The sequence below is a fragment of the Falco rusticolus genome, chromosome 4 (assembly GCF_015220075.1).
Source record: "Falco rusticolus isolate bFalRus1 chromosome 4, bFalRus1.pri, whole genome shotgun sequence".
Taxonomy (NCBI): Eukaryota; Metazoa; Chordata; class Aves; order Falconiformes; family Falconidae; genus Falco; species Falco rusticolus.
The window spans coordinates 55,007,822-55,022,290 of record NC_051190.1 but is presented as its reverse complement, the minus strand read 5'-3'; the positions used below and the strand labels follow the sequence as shown (position 1 = coordinate 55,022,290).

The 14,469-nt window shown below is 36.7% G+C and overlaps 1 protein-coding gene across 1 annotated transcript in view; it reads left to right on the top strand.

The window, feature by feature from the left end:
- Positions 1-14,469, top strand: part of MINDY4 (MINDY lysine 48 deubiquitinase 4) — an 82,430-nt gene that overhangs the window by 52,904 nt on the left and 15,057 nt on the right. Inside the window, exons 14-15 of the mRNA XM_037386778.1 lie at positions 2,641-2,704; positions 4,595-4,756. Coding sequence (XP_037242675.1) covers positions 2,641-2,704; positions 4,595-4,756 — 226 coding nt within the window. The remainder of the gene's footprint in view (positions 1-2,640; positions 2,705-4,594; positions 4,757-14,469) is intronic.

Sequence of the window (14,469 nt, the reverse complement as noted above, 5' to 3'; positions counted from 1 at the left end):
AAATATTTGTCCAGGAGATTTTAAAAATCAGTATCTTACTTTCTGAGAATTTCTTTTCCACAGATTTTACAGGATTACCAGGTGAGGCAAACACCACCAGTCTGCCAGCAGTCAACATCATCCTAGCTCACTCTGCAGTTAGAATTAGGTTTACTACCATGACACTGGAAAATACTGACAATATAACACAAGGAAGAAATCTTTACTATTAATGCTGTTCTGTTTGGTGTCTTTTTGCTGACTATTTACTTTATAATTCTGTCAAAGCAGCATGCAGAGCACTGGGCTGTAAATTAAGGAGGGATTCAGTAGAGTCCAGGCCTTTAACTCATTGTCTGATGATGACCGGCATACTTAAAAAGTCTGCTGGCTTAAAATTAATGGGGTTTTCTGTTTTAAAGTGTTTTAAAAATTATAAATGGAAAATTCCATGCAGGGACAGGCTAGTATTAGCAGTAATGATTTATCCATTATGTCTATTTTGACATCTGATAGCCAAAACACCACAATGAACAGATGGTTCAGATTTGCCTGTCATCAAGGAATGTCTTCACAGCCTGGCAGAGAACAAAATGCATTGTTATCATTATCTGATATTTTTACAATGCATAGAGTGTACTTGCAAGTAAAAGCTGAACACTTTTTATTCTAACACAATAAATACACCTGCACAGAAACTGTTAAGTCTTTGGCAGGTATGAATAATAATCTTAAAACCATTTAGAATAGGTGTAAATCTCCTAGCTATATGCCTGATGTTTGTTTCCTCATTAGCAAAAATGATTTGAAAGGCAGATGTTCTTCTTGAAAATCTGAGCTACACCTCTAAACTCCCATATTGTTTGTACCTACAGATGAAATTAGAACTTCCTCCTATTGTCTTTGTCGTACGTCCCATCGTCCCTAACTGACGCATATTGTATAGTCTACTCATTTCAAACAAGGCTATAGCATTTTCAAGATGAAACTGTTTCTAAAACTAAAAAATGGCCAAAATCCAAAGATTATTATCACCTCATCCAATGCTTGCAATGTTGCATGAGAGAATTTTCCGTATTAGAGGCATACTTTCTGTGGTCTTTTCTTTGATTTCACGCTAATAAGAGATGTTATTGTGGCATGTTATCATTGAGACTGACTTGTAAATGATCTTTAAATTAAATTCTTTTAAGAAGGACATTGTGATTTAATGGCTATGACTTGATTGGAATGTTTTTAAGCATCATTATGGCTCAAGATCTTGTATATTATATATTACATTCTGATCTTGGCATTCAAAGAAATCTCATGAGAAAATAATTATGTAAAGTTTGGGATGAAGTCAGTGAATGTCCCAGCTTTTTACTTAAGGTATCAATTTTTTAACAGAGCATGTGTAGTAATATTGAAATTGCTAGCTAGCTCTACTCTAACCATGTACATTCAACTCTTACTTTGTCATAAACAAAATATTTTCTTTTTTTTTTAAATAATCATGCTAATTGCCAGGAAACAGGAATACTTGGGTGTATGGAAATTTTACAAATCAAATGAGAGTGAGAAGGCCAGATGTATGTAGAATAGCTAAGTTTTAATTGAGGATTGTTCAAGCATTCTCTCTACCTTTGTAATACAAAAATAAGGAAGTAGCCAAAACAATTGAGATTGACATATTTTATACTAAAGGGAAATTGCTTTTTTATGAACCATAGAATTAATCTGTGGAGTTTATTGCCATAGCTGTGTCAGAATATAGTACATTCTTTTTTCTCAAAACTAGATTAGACATTTATATGTACAAAATAATATTTGCAATTACATTTTATATGCAGGATAAAAATGATCACAGTTACAACCTTTCTTTTATAGGTTATCAAACAATCACTAATTCAATAATTCCAAGAGTTATGGGAGAGGGAACTTAGTTCTTGGAGATGTTACTCCATAATTATCAATAATGCAATTTCATGGACTTTTCTCTTTGATGTTATAAAATAGAAGGAGTCACACAGTGGTATTATAAACGTGTACACCTAGAGATCTGAGTATTTTCTTTTTCTTTTCTTCATTTCATGAACAATGTACAGTTTATATGATCAGTTTGTGGTTATATTCCAAGTATTGATGATAGGAATAACAAATACATGCCTTTGTGAGAACAGCTTATCTAAGTCCTGGAATAAATTGCCCAGGTAGGTTGTAGAGCCTAACTCATTAGAGATAATCAAAAACCATCTAGACAAGGTCCTGGGCAACTGGCTCTATGTGGCCTTACATCAGTGGAGGGTTGAACAGGGTCACCTCCAGAGGTCCCTTCCAACCACAACCTTCCTGTGATTCTGCAATTCTGTAAGACAAGTAGTCCAGCAGTTCTAATTTCTAAAGTTCTATCTAGCAGTAACAATGGCTTCTTTTGTCCTCTACAGCTATTTTCTTTAGTTTACTTCTAATAAACTTTTGCTTGTCACAGGTTTTGTTGATATAGACACTTTTCTTTTTTCTGCCATGCAAAAAATCATCATGAAAGGATTCTGAAATGTAGAACTATATTAATGGTTGAGAATCAGTTTGGTGTTTTTTTCCCCAGGATTTAGACATGTTAAGTCTAATGAAAAGAAGCAATTGTATTTAATTTTAATTGTATTCTCCATTCCTTTTCAGGGTGCGCAATGATTTTGATGTGCTTACAAACCGATTGATTGGCAGCCATGGCTACTGTACTCAGGTAAGTTAAGCATCTGGTCTTTGGGGTGTCATATGGCTCTGCATGCAGAGCTGTGAAGTGACCTTTGGGAAGAGATGGTATTTTTTATTTTAAGCTCCTTGTGCTTTTCCTTTTTCCCCATAATGCCAAGCACCTTCACCCTTTATTTTTCTTTCCATGTGTTTTCTTGTCTTAGCTTTCAGACCCTCTGCTTTTTTGCCTGATCTTATGGTCCGCGTGTGTCTGTATCTGTGTATGCATGTTCTCATACTCTTCTCATCTGCTTCTTTTGAACTCCTTACTTGATCTTAGTGCTGGGATAGGGCTGAGACTGCAAATTCTGTTTCCTCCCTGCTGTTTCAGAAAGGTGGCTGAGGTTGCATGTCTGATCATACAGCTGCTCCATAAACGGTCACTGCCCAGCTGACTGAGCTGATGCTGACAGAAGCTAACTGGTACTTCAAACTGGAGACACTGACTTATAGGTGTGTCTCAAAGACATGGTGCTTGAAAATAAGCAGTCTGAATTGCTGTTTGACACTTAGGACCACAACTTCATGTAGTCTAAATTCCAGTTTGTGTCCTGGACCAAATGTGTCCCACTGGCTCTAGGCCTGTGGAGGCACCCACAGAGTTGGAAATACTTTGCCTTGGACACATAAGTGGAATGTAGATCCCAAAATTCTGGGACATGGATTCCCCCAAAGCTGTGACATGGACAATAGTATAGTCTGAATCTGGTCCACAGATATTAAACGTATTTTATTAAATTGTATTTAATTTTAATTGTATTGCCATTTTGGCTGAAAAAGGCAAACTTCATGTTCTTCTCTTATATTGTGGTTACACAGTGATTTCTCAAGAAAGTGGTGGAACACCACTGGTGGATTAGAAGTCCTAAAAACATCCGTGAAAACCTGTAAATTTTTGGGAGTCTTTCAGAAGAAACATGGGGCTTTAAATGTGTGTGGTATTTTTTAAAATCATACAAGTCCAAACTGGCAATACCAATGTTATTCATGTCTTTGGGCATGGGCATTTGGACTATTTTCACTGGAAACTTCTTTCTTGTTATTTCCCCTCATGTTTCTTGACATATGTTATTTATTAATAGTTAGCTGGTTGATTGCTGTAGCGCACAGTCTGCTGCGAGATATTGTTACATGCTGATTCAACGTAGCTGGCCCTTGTGGGATCTTATGCTAAGCAAAATGTCTGGTGTCTCTGTTGCTTGAACATTACATGCACTCACATGTGTACATGCACACACACACCTCCTTTCACACATATTTAGCTTCTGACACACCCATACTCCTAGTTCAATTGGAGAAGAAATAATCAACAACCTGCTACAGTAAGTATACTAGTGATATGAACCAGATGTGATGCTATATGGGTGACTGTCTTACTGAATGAGATTAAATGCATCCAGAAAAAAAAATATTAACAAATCTTGTCCAACATGCAAAATGCATCACTGAGCACATGCAGAAATATCAGATAGTACTGTACCGACTTTTAATTGACGCAATTCATGTAGTTGTTTTCATTGTATAAAAAAAAGGAAAAAAATTATTTAATTTAAAAAAACCCCAATCTTAATATGAGAAGGTTGAGAGTTGGATGTAAGAGTAAATTGATTATCAGCAGTTTGCCTCTGGAAAGATGAACACTGAAAACTCTGCTAATATTTCCTCATTTTACTTTGGAAGTAGACTTTAACCAAAATATCTTGAAAAAAAATTATAAACAATCTTAATCCTAACCCTAAACTTAAACCCACCACATAAGGTTCTGGTACATGTGTAACTTTATCAGTCCTGAATCAATCTTGTATTGATGTCTGGTAACGACAAGACGTTTAACTGCTGTTTGTTTTTGCTTTGGATTTTTTAAACATGTCACAAACAGGAATTGGTGAACTTGCTTTTGACTGGCAAAGCTGTGTCCAATGTTTTCAATGACGTGATAGAGCTGGACTCTGGAAATGGCAATATCACAATTTTGAAAGGTATCACAAGCCGCAGTGATATTGGTTTGCTGTCTCTCTTCGAGCACTATGATGTTTGTCAGGTATGCTTTCCATTCTTCTGATTTTAATTAAAAAGGACGCAAATTTAAAATTGGCTTGGGGCGAGTGTAGCAGCTTAGAAATTATGGGCTTGATTCAGTAGCTCACTCAGAGGCATCTAGTGCTGGTTTAAATGCCCCAAGGCAGAGCATGGTCTCCCTTCCGGATGCAGGTTCTGTGTCACGACTGCCACCCCTTGGTAAATGACTTGGTTAGTCTACAGCATCTAAAATCTTACATGCCTGGGTGGTTTTCTAACAGATCTCCTGAAGTGGGAGTCATTTTACAGACTAACACACTTCTATTTAAGGGGCTATTGTATAGATCTGTATGCGTGAACTAGGACCTGCTCAGTGCAGTCTGTGGAGGTGAAAGCTGTTCAGCTGACTAAACATAATTATGTAGTCTAGGCTGAGCTGAACAAGTTCCCCTGACTGTATTCACTAGATCTCCACTTACTATAGTGGAGTTGAGACACGCAGCTCATAATTGGAAACCTATGTGTTAGTCATGTGTATGTAAGCAACTGAATCTGGAGTTGAAACTCACCCTAAGTATTTGGTTTTCCATGAGTTCCTGTGTGATGGGAAGCTAGACTGAATACTCCATGCTGTAAGGGTGATCATATTGTATTAGCAGTAAAAAAAACCACCAATAGATAATTAAAATAGTTGTCAATATAATGGGACCATTCCCTTTAACATGTCTTTGAAAATAGTACTTTAACTGCAGTCATCACGAAAATTAAGAGATAGATTAAAAGTTTCAAAGAACATTTGTTTTATGTTAAACAGACAATCTTGTGTTTGACGCAAGGATGCATTTTGAGATTCTCTTGCTTGTGTTAGGTGCTGGATTAGATAATTGTAACAGTCCCATCTGGATTTGCAGTCAGTGCCTCTATAAAAATTAAAAAAAATAAAGTGATGAGCAAAGAATTTGTTTGTACTGATGTAATATAAATGTGCGACTGAAAACAAAGCTTGATTTTAACTGTTACTCAGCTAAAGTCAGTTACATTTTCCTAGTACTGACAAATTATATTTTTTTGTTATTTTAATTAACACAATCCTTTACATTATTCACAAGATTATAATGAGGCTTAAATTCAGGCAAAACAGCATATCAGTGTATCCAAATCAGATTACTTCAGAACAAACTGGACTAAAAATAAATTAGCTTCTGTGTCTAGTTCAAGCTCCTTGCCCTTTTCAATAAACACTGTAACATTTAAAACCTAAAAAAAAAAAAAAAAAATTAAAAAAAAAAGGTTAGGCACCACTGTAGCATTTTTTCCATTTTCTAGTGAGGAAAATGACTTCTAAGTAGCAAAATGGTGAGGTCAGTGCAGGTAAGAGCTATTTCTTTCCCATCTGCCCTCTAAAAATAAAATAAAAGTTACCCAGCGAATCAGACACTCTCTTCCACTTGCTCTGCAAATTACATGGTGAAGGGGGGCTGTTTCTGCTACTGCTGTGCTCTTCACTGGGAGCTGGACTCATGACCAGTGATCTGTTTTCCAAGCCAGTGACTCTTAATCAGTTACAGAAACTCTAGTAGATGTAGTTTCCGTTTTCTCCCGTCTACACTAGTTAGGCATCTGATGCAAATTGTCTTGCTTTTTATTAAGAACATCTGCAAGCGCTCTCCATTTTGGTTTGTCTCAGCACACACTGCAATGCCTGCCTTAGGACTAGGACAAAAGTCAGATTCTGGCCTCAAGTCTGCGGAGTCTCCACTGTGGCTTCAGGATGAGGGGCCAGATTCTGCTTTTGGTTAAAAAGACGTAAGTTTAGAACAGTTTAGAAAAAAATAAATGTCACTGATAGTTTGCAGTAGTGGAACTGAGAATAGCATTTGGCTGTAACGCTTTCAAACTGACTCTTTCCTTCCTCTCAGTGTTTCAGTAAGTGGATTCAGCATCCAATTACATTGTGGCTATGAGGATGGTAACTGAAACCAGTCATGGAAAAGGACTGTCATTTTTGGTTGTTTGGGGTTTGGTGGGGTTTTTTTGTTCGTTTTTTGTTTTGTTTTCAGGAGTAAGAAAATCCTGAGCATGATATACGTATGGTGAATCATAGACATTAGAGATGGAAAACTCCCTTTGGGTCATATCCAGCCAATCTCTCAGAGGATAATTCAGGGCATTTTTATGTCCTCTTGTATAGTAGGCTTTCTTTTAAAATCTGTGTCTGTGAAGTTCCTGCCTTTTTGTTCAGATAGCCATTTTTTAGGATCGTAGTGTGTATAACTGTGGTCTTACCTTTTTTCTCAGGTCTTTTTTTTTTTTTCTTTCTCTCATGCTTTAAAACATGAGAAAGTGCAAATACAGATTTACAAATACAGGCACTTGTGAATGTGGAGATTTTAATATCTACTACACAGCTTGTGCTTTGGATATACTAATATTAAATCTGACTGTTCATTTACTTAGTTTCCTCTGATTATCATTTTTACTTGTAATCTAACCTGCCCCCTAAACAATTAATCCCCATCCGCTAGACATTTGCAAGCTGATGTAACAGTTCCTCCCTTTTTCATCAGTACATCCTGTCCAAAGCTTATTTTTATTGCTCTCTTCTAGACTTCTTCCAACTTACCAACACATTTAGGAAGGATATGCAAGATTCCAGGCTAGATGCAGTAAATCTGCATGGAGAAAGATTTCTATACCATTTTATCTCCCTTATCTAATATATGGAATACTTGTATATAATTCACAATTTCCTTGCCATGTCTTCTGAGCTGAAAATATCATGAGGGCATGAGGATGGAATTAATCCTTTTGCCAAACTTCAGCAGTAGCAAAGCAAAACAAAATGATCAGTCGGTTTTTCTCCAGAGATTGCCTGAAGAATCCATCTGTTGCTGATCCATTAATCTCTTTCAGTGGATCATGCTGGATGTGTTATCTCTGCTGATTAGAAAAATGTGGGCTTCATGTAATTTGTCTGGAATTGTTAATGTCTAATCATCACTCTTAGTCCTAATGTATCACCAGACTCCGTATATTTTTGTAATGCAATTACTTGTTGCAAATTGTTTCACAGTGACAGATGGATTCATTCAATCTATTTCATATGCAAACATTTAGTTTTGTAATGAGATTCTGTATTTTATTGCAAAAAAACCTAAAAGCCCAATTCTGTTACTTTTTGGTAAGCAAGTTACACATCTTTGGATTTCTTTTCTTTGTGCTAAGCCCAGATTTAAGCTATATTGATTCCATCTCATCTTACACATTTAACTAAGAAGCCTAACTTCAGATTTTAGGTTTCCTGGGATTTCTTTAGATCTCTTAAAGCAATAGGAACATTTTCAAAAGCTGGTCAGTCCACATACAATTGGTGCCAGCTTTCCTGTTTGCTGGGCTGCAGCACGCAGCAGTTCAGCAGTAGTGTCTTTTCTGCATCGGGGACAAGACCTCAGAGAAAGGGGTGAGGCACAGAAGTGGGCAAGGCCAAATACAGAAGTCATTAGTGAAAAAGTCCCTGCATTTGGGTCAGAGTCTTTGGCCTAAATGTCATGTTAAGATTGCAGGTGAAAAAACTTTGAGTGATAAAATGCTCTTTAAAACTAATTGTGACATTAAAAGTAGAAACAGATGCTCATCATATTTATACCAGCTCACTTAAGAGACTAACAGCAAAACCAGGGAAAACTAATCTGCATTCTCATCTGAAAAATTTAAAATACACTACTACTAATGGTAATAATTATCATTATTATGATTAATAATGTTAACAATAATAATATCTAGCATTTGTGTGTCATTTCCTATGGATAGATTTGTGCTTTGCAAAAGAGGCAAGTATAATTTCCATTTTACAGGGCAGGGGTAACAGAGAAACAAATGTCGAAGTGCTTATCCCAGTAAGTTATCCACTAAGCTAGTGGCTGAATTGGGAGGAGAGTACAGGTCTTCTGAATCTCTCATTCTAAAGCTAGTATGGTATTGGCTGATGGAACTGGCTATCCTTCTGAAATGCTTTTTGAAACCACTTCAGTAATGTGCTACTGTACATGAAGTGTTGGAAGTATTCAACGTTACTTGCCTCTTTTGAACCTTGACTCTGATTCCTCTTTGTCTTCAACTGATTCCTGCTTTTAACCTGTCCTGCTATAGTAGTTAAACCTCCTGTCAGCTGACCTTCCAAACTCACCCTACTCTGACTCTTGACAATGTCCAAGCCTGCTTGAGCTGTCAGCATTTCAAAAGACTGATGCTTTTTAGTTTTTGCATTTCTGAAAATGATGAGAGAATGTGGCATTGACAAAGATGTTATGCTCATTTTTGCTGTTTCTTTTCAAAAGGAGAGAGAAACATAAATAAACAATTTTTTTCATTAAAATTCCACAGATGGGAAATATTATCTTTGGTCCTTTTGATGAAACCAGCACACCCTGTGCTATAACAAGACCTACTTGAATTATTAAATTCAGCACACATGCTCTGTCTTCTGGCACCTCACCTGTTTATTTGTCCTGTGGAACGTCCTTCCTATAACCTTCTTTGCTGGGAAATATGTCTGCTAAACAGGCGCCTTTCTCAGTCAGATGGACTGGATTCAAGCCAGGTCATTGGTGGGGCTGTGGAGGGGACGAGTTAGAAAGAGGTTTAACCATCTTGTTTAAGAAACCAACAACAAAAATATACATGTGCAAAACAGAAACTGATGGTTGGTTTTAATTTTTCACTTATTTTTCAGTAATGGGTATACGGTAGATATTGTGCCCTGTAGACGCGTTCGGCAAGGGGCCCTGCTATTTCTGTAAGACATTTGTGAGCGCCAATGTGGGCAAAACCATGTGATACGTATGAGTTTGACTGAAACAAAGCTGACAAAGCATTGGCCATTTAAAAAGTCTGTTCTTCATTCCTCATTTTTACATCTTCCTTTCTAGCCTGGAACTGAAATTTTCCTTAATGAAGTCCTGTTGTCCTCCTACTTATCCATGGACAGTTATTTTCCCAGAGGCCAGTCACTGTTGCTGGGATATTGGCATTGATTTCTTGTCAATGTCCTTCCAAATAAAATAAAATAAAATCACAGAGTATTTATTTAAGACAGTAAGAATAACAAACCCCACATGTTTAAAAGAGTTCTGAATGTTTTGCATACAGACAAAACAGAAAATGATAAGTCAAATACTTTCCACATGTCTCTCTAGACTATAAATAGCTGCATTTGGATCTGGATTTATCTCATCTACCTTTGGGTCCTTTATAGTCTGAAATTGCTTCAGGTAAGAGGCTAGCCAACTCCTTTTATAGCTGGTGAACAGGCGCATCTAAATTTCTGACAATACCCATTTCTTCCTTGTTCAATTTTACAGATAGCCAAAGCCTAGGGGCCAACTGAGGTTAGAGGGCTTAGAAATAAATGCTGAAGAATTAAGTGGACTGAATCTTAACCTATCTTTGTCATTGCAATGAAGTAACTTACTGAAGTGAATTATAAACTCCTTCATGTGTATTAAAGGAATGGCAAAATACTGAAGCCTGAGTGAGGGTCTGAATCTCCCTCAGCATTTATTCACTTGATGGGACATACCAGAAAAGCAGCAGAATGGGACAAGGATAAAGAAAAGTTCCTGAGGCTACCTGGCACCCTGACATCTATTTCCGTTGCCACAACTGTTATGTTCTTTTGTGTTGTGGCAGAAAAAGAGAACTTTAGTCAAAAGCCAGTGCTTTCCAGGAGTCTTTGTCCTGGGATTGAACACATCACTTTCTATTCTTCTTCATTAATGTTGTCCTTTCTCCCCCCCAAATTCTTTATCAGAAAGATTTCCTCTTCTACAACGAAAAGGATTCAAAGCTGCAGAGAAATTATGTAGGGCTTGCACATAGCAGTACTGGGTTTTACTACAATTTATAAATATCTAACTAAAAACTCTTCAATTTCTGTCTAACCTGGCATACTCATGAAGTTATGCATACTCTGAACGTCAGATCTTGTGAACATTAGTTTTGTTTTTCTTAATCTGATAGAAAGCAAGTACATATCAATGGCAATAACATTCTCCTCACAATGTCCTTTCACTATATGCAAATGTAATAGCAGTGTGGCTGACCTGGTGTTCTAACACTGCTGGTCGAGTAAGTGAACTGAGTCAGTGGTGTTCTTGATCACCCAAGACCTTTTGCAAGGGTATCTGTTTTTACAGAATTGACACTTTGGTCTTAACACTGTTGGAACATCGTTTAATATTAATTCAGTAAAGGTCATTGCAATTTTGAGGAAAAAATGTTGACAGAAGAAATATGCTGTGGACTGTAACCATGAAAGCTTTGTCTAATTATCCTTTTGTCTATCAATTCTATTGCATTCAGTACAGCTAGCAATTACACAATTTGACAGAATGCAGACCTTTGTGGAATTGTGTGTGGGTTTCAGTACTGCACTGTATGATTACTTTGGAATATAAGCATCTATAACTATTGTATTCAGGCAAACAAATATAAAGCAAGAAATGACTGAATATTATCTCAATTTTTTTTAAAAAAAAGTCCCACAAGCAAAGAAGTGAAATTATATTCAGTGATAACAAAACTAGAGAAAAATACCATCACATTAGCCATATCCAGTGACCCTCCTTGGTTTTGATATCATCTTCTCTTCTTCTTTGAATCATAGCCACTGTGTAGGAGTGATAACCTCATGCTTGTTTCTGTTCAAGGTAAATTGTGTAATGGAGTCACAGAAACACATAATCTAGGTTATATTTCTTGTTTGTTTCTTTTGTTGTACACATGGCAAAAGATAGCCCGGTTCAATAAGCAAATAAAAACTGAATGGCGAAGTATCATACACTCATTCCAGCAGATATACTGGAATAATTCTCCAGTAATAAGTGTTTGTCTGTAGATAATTTCACCATTGTGTGAATACACATTAAAGTCAGATGTGGAAAAAGACCGTTCATAGTGTTGAAAATGAGCCCTTTAAAGGTGCTTGCTTTTGAGAAGTTGACATTTTCCAAAGATGAAAATTGTGTTCCTGAAAGTTATGAGCGTTCTTGCAGGATTTGTAAGGGAGAGGATTAGGGTTAGTGAAGTCTCCATAGGAACTGAAAACATACAGCATGAAAAGGCACCTAATTCATTCCTCCCCTCCCACCTTTTTTTTTTTTTTTTTTTTTTGGCTATACAGGATTCATGAGCATCTTTGAAAACAAATATTTTGAATAGTAATGCGTTGCTACTCTTCAATGCATTATGATACTGCAAGCAGGAAAAAAAAATATTATGTTTTGCAAAGTAGAAATACAGCCATTGAGCCCTTAATAAAAATAATAATATTTAGTTACATAGATTGAAGTCACATATTCCTGATTAGCCTTTGGAAGTCAGAGCCAGCATTACAGTCATAGAGCTGCATACAACAGCTGGAAAGAAAAGCCCCATTCTCTGGCAAGCACTTGCTGGATGACACACACTCTGACTGAGTTTAAGGGGTTTCCTAAAGATTCTGTACACTGAGTATTCATGCGTGTTCTTCCCTGTCCTGCTTCAAGGCCCTGTTATATTCCAGGCCAGGAATATCATTCCCTATAATATTCCAGCCTGGCCATGCAATTGAAGAAGCACTCACCACTCACCAGATGGACCAGTTAAATGAGGGCATACTTTTAGTCCACTCAATAAATAATGCTTGAAGAGGCAGGCAAAGGAATCCTCACAATAAGAATTGTCCTTACTTTGTCAGTAGCATGGTTTCGTATAATAAGTTGTAGAAAAAAATCTAGACATGTTTTGGGGAATGACATGGAAGAGGACAGTTCCTTATATGAAGTCTAGACAAAGTAACATGTTTGGGGAGAGGAAGAAATTTTCACCTTATGGATAAAACCTATTTCATGCTGCTTGACCTTAAAACTGGAGTGTAGGAGTAACGTGAGGTATCTGGAGAGCCAGAAGTCCCTGGAAGGTTGATGGTAGTGGGACAGAGTGGCCAGTTTTGGGGAGAAGTAAACCTGCAGTCCTGCAGTGACCGGCCAACAGCTGGAACACAACTAGATGTTAAAGGCAGCAGCTAATCCTCAACTACTGTAACTGATGTAACTGAAATGAAGACTTCTCCCTTCATAGGGGAGATGAGGATTTGACCTGCAATGTTTTTGAGTTCTCCTTATTGTCTTAAAGTTCATGACCTTGTCTTCTTGTGCAAGCATTGTACTTGAAAACTATACATATTTGGAAAATGTTCCTATGGACCTTACTCATCTGAAGGGTTTGTCCTGAGTTCAATAGGACTGTTCATGTGAGTAAGAGCTGGGGTGAATGTGCGCTTTGAAGCAGTTCTGTATCTCTCTAATCTTGTTTTGTCAAATGTTGTTTGATGAAACTTAGAAGTTACTTCAGCAGACGTATGTAGGAAGACATATTTTTAGGAGAAGACTGGTTGTTCCTTTTAGGCTTTGATCTATCTGCATATTAAAATATGCATGTTTGTGAGAATGAATCTTTTCATCCATATCCCTCTAATTTGCCATCTTTTGTTACATCTGTGTATTTCCCTTCTTGATAAGTCCTGTTATGAGTATTTTTGTAAGCCTGTAAAAAAATGTCTTTACTTTTAAGCCAAGAGTTTACATAAAAAACAAAAGCTGTTGTATAAAAGGCTGTTTTAAATAGATATTAGCAAAGTAATGAGTCAGGGAACAGTTACTTAATTAGCTGGAGACTTGTTATCTAACATAAGAAGACATTCCTATTGGGAAAGAAAATTGATTTTGTGCTCATATAAAACTTCAGATATAAATTCTAAATCTCAATAATAAAAAAAACACACACACTCCTTATCACTTAGGATGCTGTTTAGATTTTTAATTACAACAGCATATATGTTGGCTTCTGCCTCTTAGCAGTATATTCGATGACGTTTGCACCTGTGTGCTCAAGGTGAAGAACTGTAGAAGCTGTATCTGCAAATCTGTATCTAGAAAACATATAAGAATTATTCTTTTTAAAGTCTTCCAGTTTCCACTATCACCCACTGCTTATGCTGAAGCATAATTTAAATCCCATAGTGGTAAAGTTAAAGGTAGCAACAAGCAGACATGGTTTCTGTAGATTGTATCACTTACCATATTACTGTGCAAACCTCTTCAAAACTACCTTAGCCTCTAAACTAGCAATGTGTCTTTGATCCATGTGTCTGTATTAAACAGAAACTGATTCTGTATTTCTATGCAAATATATTTGCAGACTTGTGTGCCATTCCTTGTTTTGCATAGCCATAGTATACCAGCTATGCAACATCTGTTTAGCAAAGGATACATAAAATCAGGGGTAAAATAAAGATGGTTATACACAGTGTCCTGCACAGTAGTGATTCTGTCTACTGTAATAGTAATAAGCAGAGCTGTCGTCAGAAGCATTCCACTCAAAGCAAAAGTTTTATGTTATTTTTTAGTTTGTCTGAGCAAATTATTGATGATACAAACCTCAACAATACAATGAGGGGAAAACCAGCATTATTTGGAACTTAGAATACAGCTTTCAATGACAGGACTATAGCTAATAATACATATTTGTTGTAGCTGAATATTAAAATCCTAGCTAGAAAAAATAAGGTTTCTTTGCTACATTAAGCAATCTAATCACCATTTTTACTCTTATTTACTACTGAAGGGGCTAATATCATTAACTGATACTGCAGCTTTACAGCAGCAGCATGCGATAGGGGTATGGTGTCTGTCTCAG